General features: G+C 52.8%; 1 protein-coding gene across 1 annotated transcript in view; it reads right to left on the bottom strand.

Moving 5' to 3' along the window:
• grin2cb (glutamate receptor, ionotropic, N-methyl D-aspartate 2Cb) overlaps positions 1 to 12,620 on the bottom strand; it is a 51,282-nt gene that overhangs the window by 23,964 nt on the left and 14,698 nt on the right. Inside the window, exon 3 of the mRNA XM_039739996.1 lies at positions 1,803 to 2,401. Coding sequence (XP_039595930.1) covers positions 1,803 to 2,401 — 599 coding nt within the window. The remainder of the gene's footprint in view (positions 1 to 1,802; positions 2,402 to 12,620) is intronic.

Genomic DNA, 12,620 nt, shown 5'->3' with positions numbered 1-12,620 from the left:
TAAACAGGCTCAAGACATGGCGAGTTGGGCATAACTGGTCAGGGTGGGGCGACTGCTCAGACCGGCTAAGCTCTACTTTTAAAGCCCACTCTGTTCTCTGACCGTGTGGCTCTCTTATACCACATGGCTCCCACACTGTCACGGGTCACAAAGTGCCTGCCTCGCCGCGCCGCATCATAGTTTTCATCCAAGTGCTGGGCTCTCCCTGTAGACTGGGAACTGTGGGCAGCCAAGGCAATCGGACACAGAAGGGACCCAAGTAACGCCATAGCGCCTCATCCCAAGCACCATAGTCATTATATCTGGCACTCCTGGGTACCCAAAAGACAAGCAGGCGAGTACCATGTGACCACCTGAGGTGAACAATAGTGAGGGGATGCAGGAATGTGCCCGATGCTGGGAGGTAACAGGCACAAGCTTCAGGTCTGACATTGGGCAGGTGGGAGTTTGGATTTTTAGGGCACGTGGACCATAAGCTTGCTGACCACCTGTCTACAGACCCAAAGACTTTGTTGGACAGTCATCTAATCCGACCATCTTGACCAGACCAGACTTAGTTGTTCTCATGCGTCGATTCATTTGTTACATCCAAGATGTCTCACTTAACGGATTTCCATTGCTGTCTCTGTCCTAGTCTGTATTTAAACATGGGGAACTCCAGTTTCTGTAGGACATCTCGCCTGAAGAAGGGGCCTGAGGAGCCTCGAAGGCCTGCATACAGTCGTCTTTTTAGTCGGCCCATAAAAGGCGTCATTTTACTCCACTTGTCGCCACATTCATAATGGCTGACACGGTACAACACCCTGGTACTATCGAGGCGGAGAAAGTCACACATCTGAGTGAATGAAAGGCAAAAAAGAAAGAAAAGTCACAACATAACATGAACGATGTGGCTGCCCAGAGTCCTGGGTTCGAATTCCACCACCACTGTCTCTCTGTTTTTTCCCCCACAGCTACTCCAGTCAGTGTGTTGGGACGACAGCCGATTTCAAACTGGTGCTGGATGTGTGGACGCTGCAGTAGACTGGCATCCCGACCCAGTGAGGCTTCCTGCCTTATGCCCAGTGCAGCCTGTGTGTCCATCTGGTTGCAATGTCTCTGCTATCCAACTGGTGGCACTTCACACTTTTACGAATTCTGTACCAAACGGCACGTAACACCAGCAGAGCAACCTGACGGACACACTGCACTACAAACAGAAATCAGCACGTCCACCTTAATAAGCAGACAGGTGTCTGTGTACCCTTCTGGATGCCATGTCTCTGTCACTCCCACAGGTGGCACATCCCAAATTTATTTCTACATATGTCTGTTGAGATGAACCATCTGTTGGAATGTCAAACAACACACTGAGGTCGATGTCGATTTACTTCAGACAAGGGCAGTAATAATTCAACACAACACAGGGGCCATGATGGACTGCTGGGACAGACTGGGAAGGTGCCAGCCTGGGCTGTGGGAGGCACGGATGGCCGTTCCTCTAGTTGAAGCCCCCAAAGGCTGGAGGGAGCTGAAGGGCTTAGCCAGGAGTGACAATGGCAGGAGATTCAGTTTAGGACTGCAGGTGTAAATGGGGGTTACGGCTTTGACAGGAAGTCCCCCGAGACAGAGTCCTCACAGAGCACTTGTGTGTGTGTGTGAATTTGAACCCAAACTGGCCAGCGCTGTACACCATAGTGCACACACGCAACAAACATCCACCCTCGACAAACACAATGGGCTGCAATGGACACTCCTGTGAGCGAGACGTTAGGACAAACATCCTAACATCAGGAGCAGACCCGACGAGCCGTGACGGGTACCTGTAGAAGGTGTCATTGTGGGATGACACAGCAGGGGAGCGGCAGTCCGTGTGCCCTTCCGGCACATAGCCGTGCTGCCTCATGAAGCTCTGTACGCCCTTCACCACGACGGCCACGCCATCCCGCACGCGCTGTCTTAGGCTCATCTTCCAGCGGTCCGTCAAGACGCTGATGAGCCCGACCGGAAAGATGTCTGGCGTTGCCACGTCCATGCTGCCCACCGCCAGGCTCGGGATGATCCAGATGTAGCCGGGGCCGATGAGACCCGCCTCGGCTGCCACGGCAAACAGGTACTGGGCCTCGTCGTGGGAGCAGTAAACGATCAGCACCTGGGCGTCCACCTGTCTCAGCATCCGGCCCACCCTGGTGCTGCTGCTGCTCTCGTAGGACATGTCGAAGCTCAGGATGTCCTGCAGCTCCCAGCCAAAGTAACTCGTGTCGATGAAGGACTCGATGTACTCGATGAAGTCCTGGTAGCCCGGGTACTGGCTGGTGATGATGGCGAAGGAGCCCCAGTCGTACTCCTCCATCACTTTGAAGATGACACCAATCTGCTGGTCCACAGAGGAGCCCAGCTGCAGGAAAGTCGACCCTTGTTCCTAAGGGGGCAAAAAAAAACAAACACAAAGAATTAAAAACAAGTGAGCGGTCACCACTCTGCCATTCAGCCAGCCCGATAGCTGGGCACCGCACAAAACCCACACTCCCTGGCCTCATTGGCACTTGTGAAGTTCTTCAGACACTTGACAACGCGAGTGCCCACCTGTCGATACACAGTCACTGCTAGCCTCCACTCACCAATCAAAATCGGTCCCCAGGGTCGATGGTGTGGACACCTGCCCTGTAAGACGTGCCACGTGTCAGTCACCAAAGGACTTTTCATCACGCGTCTCTGCCGTCATGGGGTTCCCTGCAGACTCACGGAGAGTCACAAAGATGGCATACTACCTCTAATACACAAAAGCAAAGGAGATGTTCAGGTGCCAGCATGTGCCCAGCCTGATATCTTGGCATCGTCTGCTAACACAGCTCCTCAAATGGCACTCGGTGAGGGATGCCATTCATCCAAATGGTCCTTACACGTGATAAACGACGGAAGCCATCTGCGCATTCACATGGGTTACTGGACATCGATGGACAGAACTCCAGTCGCCAGCACTGCCACCTGAAGGGCACGCACCACACAGACTAAACAAAGTGGCACGACATACTGGTCATCCACACAAGCAGTCCAGTCCAGGACAGTTAATGGTGGCCTGCTAATCAAAGCATGCGGCTTCCTAGTCAGATGACTCCCTTGGCGACGTGGGTTTATTTTAGGCCACCAAGCCATCTTCTTCTCATCGTTCCCCACCGTTGGCATAAATGAACATGAATGCCTTTGGTTTCCCCTGTTGCAAGTCATGCCAACAGTGTCACATGAAGCGGCTCTTTATTTGAGCATTAATTACAAGTCAGGCTCCACTTAACTGCACTGTTCTGTGCCAGTGAGGCGCGGTGCCCTCATGTAGGCTGTTGTAACTTGACAGGTAACCTGGGGGTCTCTTGTGTGCCCACACGTTGGGAGTGTCCATTTGACTGCATGTTACCCGCCCTCTTCTACCACCGATTTCATTGACAGCCCATTTGTCCGGCAGTCGGGTGGTCTCAGTTGCCTGGCATTAAAGTGTTCCAACACCCCACCCACATGCACTGTGGCACCTTAGCACCACCGACTTTGTTATTTTTTTTGCACCCCCAAACTTTTATTTTTGAGTTGCATCCTTGGCCACTGGTCATTCTGTAAGGTCACTGCATGGACACCAATAACCTGGCACATCGTCAAAGTTAGATTGGGTGCTCTTCACATTGGCGGGGGGGTCCAGAGCTTCAGCCACTGGCCCAGCGTAACGTCCTGCGGAAGGCGGCCCGGGTCAGCACATCTCTGCCAGTCTGCCCCTACGTGTTACATTTCTTTAAGTCCTTGGTGCCACCCCCCCCTGCCGGCGGCATGACAGGATGATCCTTAATGCGCTGGAGATATCGCTTACCGTGACGATGATGAGAGTCAGCAGGCGCGAGTGAGGCGGAAGCGCAGGAAAGCCTCGGGCACACAGAGCTTCTCTTTTGTTCTTCATTTTCATTCCTCCGTATTGTGGGCAGGTGAGGAGGGCTGCCAGGAGGCAAGAGTGGCCAGTCAGTGTTGGGGCCACTCTCCACCAAGCCTGCAGAGGTAGCGGTGCTTCATGACGTCATGCCTGAAGAGTGCGGGCTGCCCACCTGACCCTTCACAACGTAGGTGAGAACATCAGGAAGGAACGCGTTAGGATGACGGCAGTTAGTGCGACGGGTTCAAGGCAATAAAAACAAAAGGCCGCGGTCAGCCAGAACGAGAGGAAGACACCAAAGGGACAGCTGTGCAGAGTCATGGAGGTGACCTGACAACACGAGGAACCAACTGCAACACAACACAATGGGCACCACTGCCCGCTACACAACCTGCTGCTTACAGTCCCGGCGCTGGCACCAAGAGACACAGAAAAAGAGCAAAAAACACACTTGTTCTTTAATGAAAGAAATTAGATGTCACAGATGAGAAACAAAAGGCTCATCGGAACTGACGTCAGGACAAATTTACAAAGGGTAGGGGCGTAGAGATGGCAAAGACGGGCATCGACTAAAAATAGACGACGACTGGGAAATAAAGAAGAGAGCAGAGCTGAAAGGGGGGTGAAAACGGACCACAATGGAGGCCTGCGCCCCCCCGCCGTTAGTCAGTTACCAAATCCACCTCCCTCCCCGCCACACAGTCCACTCCACACTCATATACAATGTATTATATAGCGCCTTTCACCTATACCCATCTCCCTACCCACCCAGCTACTGAACCCCCTCATTCTAACGGCGCCAGGCCATACCACACACGCACCCCACAAAAGTCTCCAGGATGGCGATGGGCATCTCCAGCTGGGTATGGGGAGGCACGTTCACCAAAGGCCCCGAGTGGCACTGACCCTAATTGTAAAACGGTAGGCGCTGCAGGACACCTTCCTGAGGGGCAGCAAGAACAGGCACTCCTCCTTATCGTCATCGTCCTCCTCCTTCAGTGCCACGTGTTTGCCCGACTCCATCAAGCCAAGGCGCCCGGCGATGACAGGACGGCCCTAATGAGCCGACTGTGCAGGTGCAATTAAGCAGAAAGTCGTCGTCTCCTGTCGAGGCTCATCACTTGACGCTTTCTCGCACGGCCGACGTTTCTCGTTTCTTCACAAGCCCCTCAAAAGGCTCAGACTTGGCAACCACAGTCACCTGCAGAACCTTAAGGGACCGTGGCTTAAAATAAAACGTTCACAATCCTACAGGATGCCATCTGGCAGTGCAAGCGGGCACATGGGCCCATCTGTAGTGCTGTTGGATGGCGCCGTTGCCACAAAGCCAAGGTGGCCGTTTGCTCTGAAGGCTTTTCAAGTCCGTGTAGTCATCTACAATACGATTAAGACGAACCCGGACTGCTCTGGCGTTTGGCTGGCCGAGCTGCCATCACATGCCATCCTCAACGCTCACTAAAGTGTAGACGTGTGGACACTGCCAGCCAGGAATGACCAACATGAAGGGAAAACCTGTTTGGCGAGCTCAGTTTATGAGGCTGGCAGACTCGTGGGGCACAGCTGATGATATGCGGGGCACCAGAGACGTCAAGCAGAAGGAATGATGGGGGGAAAAAAAAAAAAAAGATTGAAGCGCTGGAGGTGATGAACAGACGGACAGGAAATGAGATGGAAAAGGACAAGATGAGAACATGCGAGAGCATCAGACCGCTGGGCAGGAATGGGTGGGTGAAGGAGTCGACAGATGAGAAACGGCAGACGGGAGGACCTGGGCAAGAGACACCACGAGAAGTCCAACAAGGAGCAGAGGAAAGATGGCAAAGCGGGTCAGCTGTGTACTGTAAAACAAGGAAGGACCACAGGGTGGAGACGTGAAGATGCTGGCATGGATGGCACTCAAGGGAAACGCCACCTAAAGAGGTCTGTGGTGCGAGACGTGGACAGGTGAGGAGGGTGCGGAAGACCGAAGCCAGCAGAGCCTCACTGAGGGCGAGGGTTCTGGGCAGGAGAACGGACTTCACCGCTGCAGAGGGCAATCTGGCATAACATGCTCATCAAGGACAGGCGTACGTCAGTTTAGAAGGGGTACACAGAGAGAAAACCGTGGCATCAAGGAGGAAAGCGTCATGACCCACCATGGCACTCTGGGCAAAGCCCATCAGCACGAGGTCACCCTAACCCGGGACCTAAACAAGCAGCTGCCCTCCTGTGATTAATCTCGAGGGCCATTTAGCGACACCAATGGACTTCACTCAGCTGTGCCACTCGATTCTGAGCAGGCCCGTCCAGCGAGAGAAAGGAGACCACCACGCTGGGCAGTCATCTCATATCAGGATCAGCTCGTTAGACCCTGCGTTTTTTGTTATTCATTTACACAGTGGCACACTGTTGGTGCCCAGTTACCGTTCACTCCGGGGACTCCCAAAGGTGTGCCCATCATGCTGAACTGATACAAGAGACTGTGTGCCCTCCAATGGACTGGCACCGTGCACAGGTTGGTGTGTGCAAGCAGCTTTATGATGCTGGGATGGGCTTTGCCCCCTGCAACTTTCAACTGGGTGGACAGGCACGAAGAACGCATTAGTGTGCCCCCTGGTGGCTGGTAAAGCTCAGGCAGAAAGCTCCCCAGTTCCCACCTCTTACTGCCAGTGGGACCCCTTTAACCCGTCAGGTTCATGACTCCAGGAACATGGAAATGGCAGGCCTGAACCGGATCATCCTCCTTTATGTAGCGCCTTTCCACCACAGGACCCATCCAATCCCAGCACAACTCACTTCACCGGCTGGACATCATGGAATAAAACTCTGGGCAAACCCCACTCAATCCGTGGCGTACCTTCAGATGGCACAAAACACTGAACTTTTACAAGTCACCTGGTTTATGACAGTGAACGTGGGCACAGGCTCCACAGGGTCCAAACTACCAATGCCTACTGACTGGTGCTGCTGCCCAAAACAACCACAATCCTGGGTTCAAACCCTGTGCCTGGTCATCTTGTGTGCAGCTCTCATGTTCTCCTGCCATGTTTATGGGAAAAGCCAAATTGCCCATGTGCCAGTGTGGCTGGGACCTCACATGACCCTGAACTGGCCTCCCTGGGTCGGTCAATATAGCGCCATTCATAATGGGACTGCTCACCAGTTCAATGTCAGCCAGTCAAAGAGATGTGCCCCGGGCTTAGTGTCAATGACAAGAGGACCCGCCGTGACAAAGCCGACTGATACAAAATGTACTTTGCATTTTTGGGACACTTTTAAGAAGAAGAAGAAATCTCCTGCCCCCTGGCACACCCGCAAAAGTAACCGATTCAGCCCGGAAGGGCCCGTCTTCCCTGCGTTGTAAAATGCCGCCTGGGTTGGCACCGACTCTAGGAAGGCACTATATAATGTGCAGTTCCCCAAGCTCCCATTTCCCTTCGCTTTGTGCCGTGCCATATATTTAAATCACCTGCTCGCCAGTGAAGCCGACGTGAGCCCATCAGCAAACGTGTCCTGACGCAGGTCCCTCTCGGTGCAGCACATCACCTCATGGCCCAGGGACAAATTGGCAGCTGGCACCAGCCGAAATGTCATCCGAGTGTTGATTCAGCTTTCAAAACGAATGCGCCCAAATGGCACGCTGCTGGGCACTGGCAACAGATACCCTTGGCTGCCGGCTGGCAGCAAATGAAGCCTTAGTAACGCAGCGAGACCAGATGCCCTCTGGGGGCCACTTTGACGAGTCGGCTCGCCACGTCACATCCTGCCCATCCGCTTTGTGGAAGGTTTTATGAAATCGACACCCGTGGTAGAGTTGGGAAACTGGCAAGGTGCACGCGGGCTCAGCGGTCACACTGGCAGAAAGCTCATGAGGAATGGAGAGTGGGTGCCTAATGCCCAGGGTGCAATGAAAAGCTGCCACCCATGAAATGAGACCAGCAAGAAGGCCTTAAGGTGGGTTCTGCACATCCTGTTTTGACAGCTGGCACTGCTTCACTAAACAAAAAACAGAAACAGGGAGAAGCTGAAGGGTGGCCTTGCCAACCGACCCCCCATAGCCCCCCAGTGCTCAGTGTTCCTTCCCGGTCTTCACTCATTTTGTGATTTTCAGCTTCTCCTCCCTCATTCGCCACCCTCTGGCGCAGCTGCCATCTCTCATTGAGCTTCCAAGGAGGCCGCTGGCATCTCATTTCCCATCAGTGACACTGGTCATCCCCATGCATTTGAATCAAGGGCTCTTTGGCAAAGGAGGTGACAGCCGGGCACGGCCTTCAGACATCCGTCATGGTGCTTCTTAAAGCCTTAGAAATGAAGAATGGGCACATGGAAAACTGACACCTGAATCATGTGGACCGAACTGGGAGATCACCCACTGTCCCAGACAGTGACATCCTCAGACTGGCATCATCCAACTGTATGTCACAGGTCAGAAGTGCAAATCAGCCGATCCTGGATACAGCATTTGGGACATGCCGAAGGAGGCAACAGAGAGCCACGGGAAACACGCAAACTGCACTGGGACACTGACGGGACGTGCAATTGAGGTGGCAGCAGCACACAAACTCATGAAAGGACAGCGGACACCAAAGGCTGCCGGACAGATGGACCGCCTGGTGAAGGAAATACTGAAGGCCAGCAGTGGAGCTCAATAGAGAGCCCGAGAGCTGCGGACCCTCCATGTCGACGAAGAACTGAGAGCGGTTAACAGCAGACGAGGCGAGAGCCTTCAGACAGCCAGCTGACAGGCCACAATCCATCACTCGGGGCAGACAGGCGTGCCCGTCGTCCTCCAGTCACCAGGGGGCAGCTTGTTCTTGGAATCTGCTGCATCTGTAAATTCCCTCTGGCTACATTTGCTCAAGTGAACGCACACATCCAGTATATAAATGTATAGCGCCTTACTGACAAGCAGACACATCATCCACGTCTTCCTTCAAAAACGACAGGGTGGCACAGTGGTTAGCCATAAAGCCTCCCAGCGGGCTGTGGGTTTGGGACCGTGGATTCAAACAAACAACAGTGCGGGGTTTGCACTAATCGGCTGCCAGCCGGTCACATGTGTTTGCTTTGAATTCCCTGACTGGCAAGTTTTGTCACATTTTTCACACTGACTTCATTAAATTACTCCTCTGTGCCCCCAACTGGCACAATGACGGCCCCCGTTTGTCCGCCTGATTTCCAAACAGTTTCCTCCCCTCCGGTCAAACGCTTCTGAGCACGGCACCATTGAGACTTTCACACATTGCTTCCCATTAAATGCCCAATTATATCCAAGTAACTAATACAACTGTAAAGAGGAGCGTAGGATGTGCTAAAGATAAAATAACGAGCTCACCGGCGCCAGGCAAACGCTTGTTACGCGCCACGCGGCGATGCTAATTGGGCTCGTAGGCGGCCATTGAGGGCTGACCGTTAATTTAATGGGACATTCAGACAGCAAGGAAGTAAACAAACAATTGATGAGAGGATCCCCAAGATGGAAGCCCACCCCGGGTGGGCCACCAGCACCACCTCCCTCAAACAGGCTCGGGCACACGGACGGGGGGGCGGGGCCAGACTTTGCCATTTTTCAAGTCCCAAACATGGGTTAGGGTTTATTTAGGGACTGTCTTCTAAAGTTAAACGTTTTCTACACACTGGCGTTTTAGAATGGAGGGCCCGTGGCCCTCGTGGGAGGAGTCCTCACATTGTGTGACAGGAGTGGCCCTCGTGGGAGGAGTCCTCACATTGTGTGACAGGAGTGGCCCTCGCGGGAGGAGTCCTCACATTGTGTGACAGGAGTGGCCATTGTGTGACAGGAGTGGCCCTCGGGAGGAGTCCTCACATTGTGTGACAGTGTGACAGGAGTGGCCCTCGTGGGAGGAGTCCTCACATTGTGTGACAGGAGTGGCCCTCACATTGTGGACGGGAGGAGTCCTCACATTGTGTGACAGGAGTGGCCCTCGCGGGAGGAGTCCTCACATTGTGTGACAGGAGTGGCCCTCGTGGGAGGAGTCCTCACATTGTGTGACAGGAGTGGCCCTCCTCACATTGTGGGGAGGAGTCCTCACATTGTGTGACAGCCGTGGCCCTCGTGGGAGGAGTCCTCACATAAACTAGGAGGCAAATTGACGCGACACCAGGCATGGGACACAGGAGGTTACTGTGATTTGGTCTTTTGAAAGGAGACCACGCCCCTCAGGGTGAAAGGTTACAAGGTTACAAAGGGAGTGTGTGTGTGAGTTTGACAATGACACGTACAAGTGACTTTACACCTCAAGACATGGATCAATGCTCAGTCAACTTCTAAGCCTGAAAAATGGACCCGTTAGGAGCGTTTCTAAAGCTTTCATTTTCTGGTGGTGCTTATATTGCGGTGCTGAGGTGTCACTCGGGTCCTAACCTGGGGTCCTGAATTGGTTTGCCATGTGGTGGGTGCGGCAATGCGCTGTATTGCAAGTGTGTCCTGAACAGTCAGGAAGGGCCATTAGATTCAGGACAAGCCCACAGCCGTTTTGTGTTCAGATCTTGGGGCCCTGTGCCAGTCTCTATACCTAGCAGTCTCCACTGTAGTTGACGCTAAGGACGTGTGTGCCCACCCCAATGCAGACCTGTGAGATGTGAAGGCCATGCCCACTTGGCTGAGGGGCTGTGCTCGCTCGACTCGGCCCAACACTCGACTTCTAAACTGGTCACAACGGCTAGCGTCAGGGCAGGGCCTTGAGCATTTCACAGACGGTGTGCCCAGACAGAAACTGAACCTGTCAAGGCATTGGTCTTTATCGGTGCCCATCCTGGCAGGGGAGATTATATGTCTGTGCCCGTGGCTGGCAACTCCACTTTAGTACAATGACCTCCAGAGAGTCTTTACTTGTCCTTCTCATTTCTGGGTCTAATTTGAACAGATTGTGCTTTCTGAGAACTAAAAATGGACGATCGATTTTAATATTCTCTTTCAGAACACTTTAGGCTTCCTGCCTGATATTTCAAGTCCCGGGGGGGAAACACCTTCCTTCCAAATTCAGTGCCTTTTAAACTTTTACAAATGCATCTCCATCACTTGATAAAGACTGAAGGAGTCAAAGAGACTTGACAAGTATAAGTTTGAGGTGGCCAGCAGATTCCCCTGATTCGGGGACTCAAACAGCTGGTCTGCGGACCACCGTCAACCTCATACTGGGATACTGAAGGGATGCAGAAGGTCAAGGCCCGTTACCCATGAGCTTCAAGGCAGTCAAAGGCAGGGAGGTCTCCATCCGAGGGAGCTGTGACCTCTAGGGGGCACCCCAGGGCTATATGAGGAGTTATCATCAGTCCACAGCAGGGGGCACTAAAGAGTCAAGGATCAGGACAAAAGCAGGCGGGCAGATTCAGACAGCAGAGCCCAGATGCTGATGCCTTCTCACCCATGTTGAGCTGTCAGAAAAGCCCTGCCACTTTCTTACCAGTTCATACGCCCACAAGATCAGGAGCACCAGCATGAAGTTCTACGGTGTAGTCCTAATGCCACTCAAGTGCTTTACAGTAACAACGCCTAAAACAAAGTTACAAAATGAAGTAAAAACTAAACAACAGTTTTATAACAGGCTACATAAAACGACCGAGAGTCCAAATGTCCAGCATAATAACAAAAACTGTGGTCAGGTGGAGGCCAGGGAGGAGAGGTGCCCATTGAAAACCTGCCAGTCAAGGCCCTTCTCTTGAGATTTCAGCGATGCCATGCTTCTAGGCGCTGCAAGTCAAACCTTCTCGGGGCAGAGGACAGGCGCTAAGGAGGTCACCCACACAGGGAAAGGGGGCCGACTGCATCAGTCAAACGGACAATAAGCGACATTACATCAGATCGCCTTTATTAATGCCGGGGAGACCTTGGGTACATACAGCAGTAGACACAAAGAAACCGACTCGTAGGACAAATACAGGCAATCGATCAAAAAGGACCTCAAAATAAACTTAACAAGGACAGCGCAAACAGCGGGGACTACTGGACTGTCCTGCCCAGGTTAACGCAGAGGGGGTCCCCGACCTGATGAACTCCATTCTCCCCTGTTACTTGGACTTTGCAACTATCAAGCTAACGAGATTCTCAGCCAGGAGTAACCAAAAGAGCAGCAGAACAATGAACTTCAGCTAGCAATGCGGGCTTTAAGGAGGCACAATGAACTGCACATGAATGGCGAGTGGGATCAGAGGTGCAGCGATGTACGAATGGCAAACAGTGCCGATGGCTGCATGGCATGTCGTTCTCACGTGCTGTCAGTTATAAAACACTTCCAAGTGCAAATGAGCGCTGTAACCACTCACAATCATCACATCTCCTAAGCGCACACGAGAGGCGCTCACATCACTTGACTAATTCGACGTAACCTTAACCCCTTCTTAGGTTTCTAATCTCCTGTGCTTGCAGCTGCCTCAACAGAAAAATGACAAGTAAAACAAAACCTAAAGCACTTTACACGTGTCCGAGCACCAAAAGCCATAACTTGGCATTACTCTCTGGTTCAGTAGTGAGGAGACGGATCAGAAATGAAGAAGGTGCAAACGGTCGTAGCACTGAACTCAAACAGTCACACAGCCACCTAACAGCCAGCCACACGGTCCGAGTGCCACCAAGAAAGCTGAGCAAGCAGCACCAAGTCCACGTCTGCTTACACTACAATGCACGTCTGCAACGAGGAATCAAAAAGGCTCCCAACGCCCAGGACACGACGCGCACCATCACCTCCTCAAACGTTTCCAAAACGGCATTGCCTTCTCTGTATTCTAAATGCTG

Source organism: Polypterus senegalus, chromosome 17 (genome assembly GCF_016835505.1).
Source record: "Polypterus senegalus isolate Bchr_013 chromosome 17, ASM1683550v1, whole genome shotgun sequence".
Lineage (NCBI taxonomy): Eukaryota > Metazoa > Chordata > Cladistia > Polypteriformes > Polypteridae > Polypterus > Polypterus senegalus.
The sequence above is the reverse complement of the archived record's forward strand: the minus strand, read 5'-3'. Positions and strand labels throughout refer to the sequence as shown.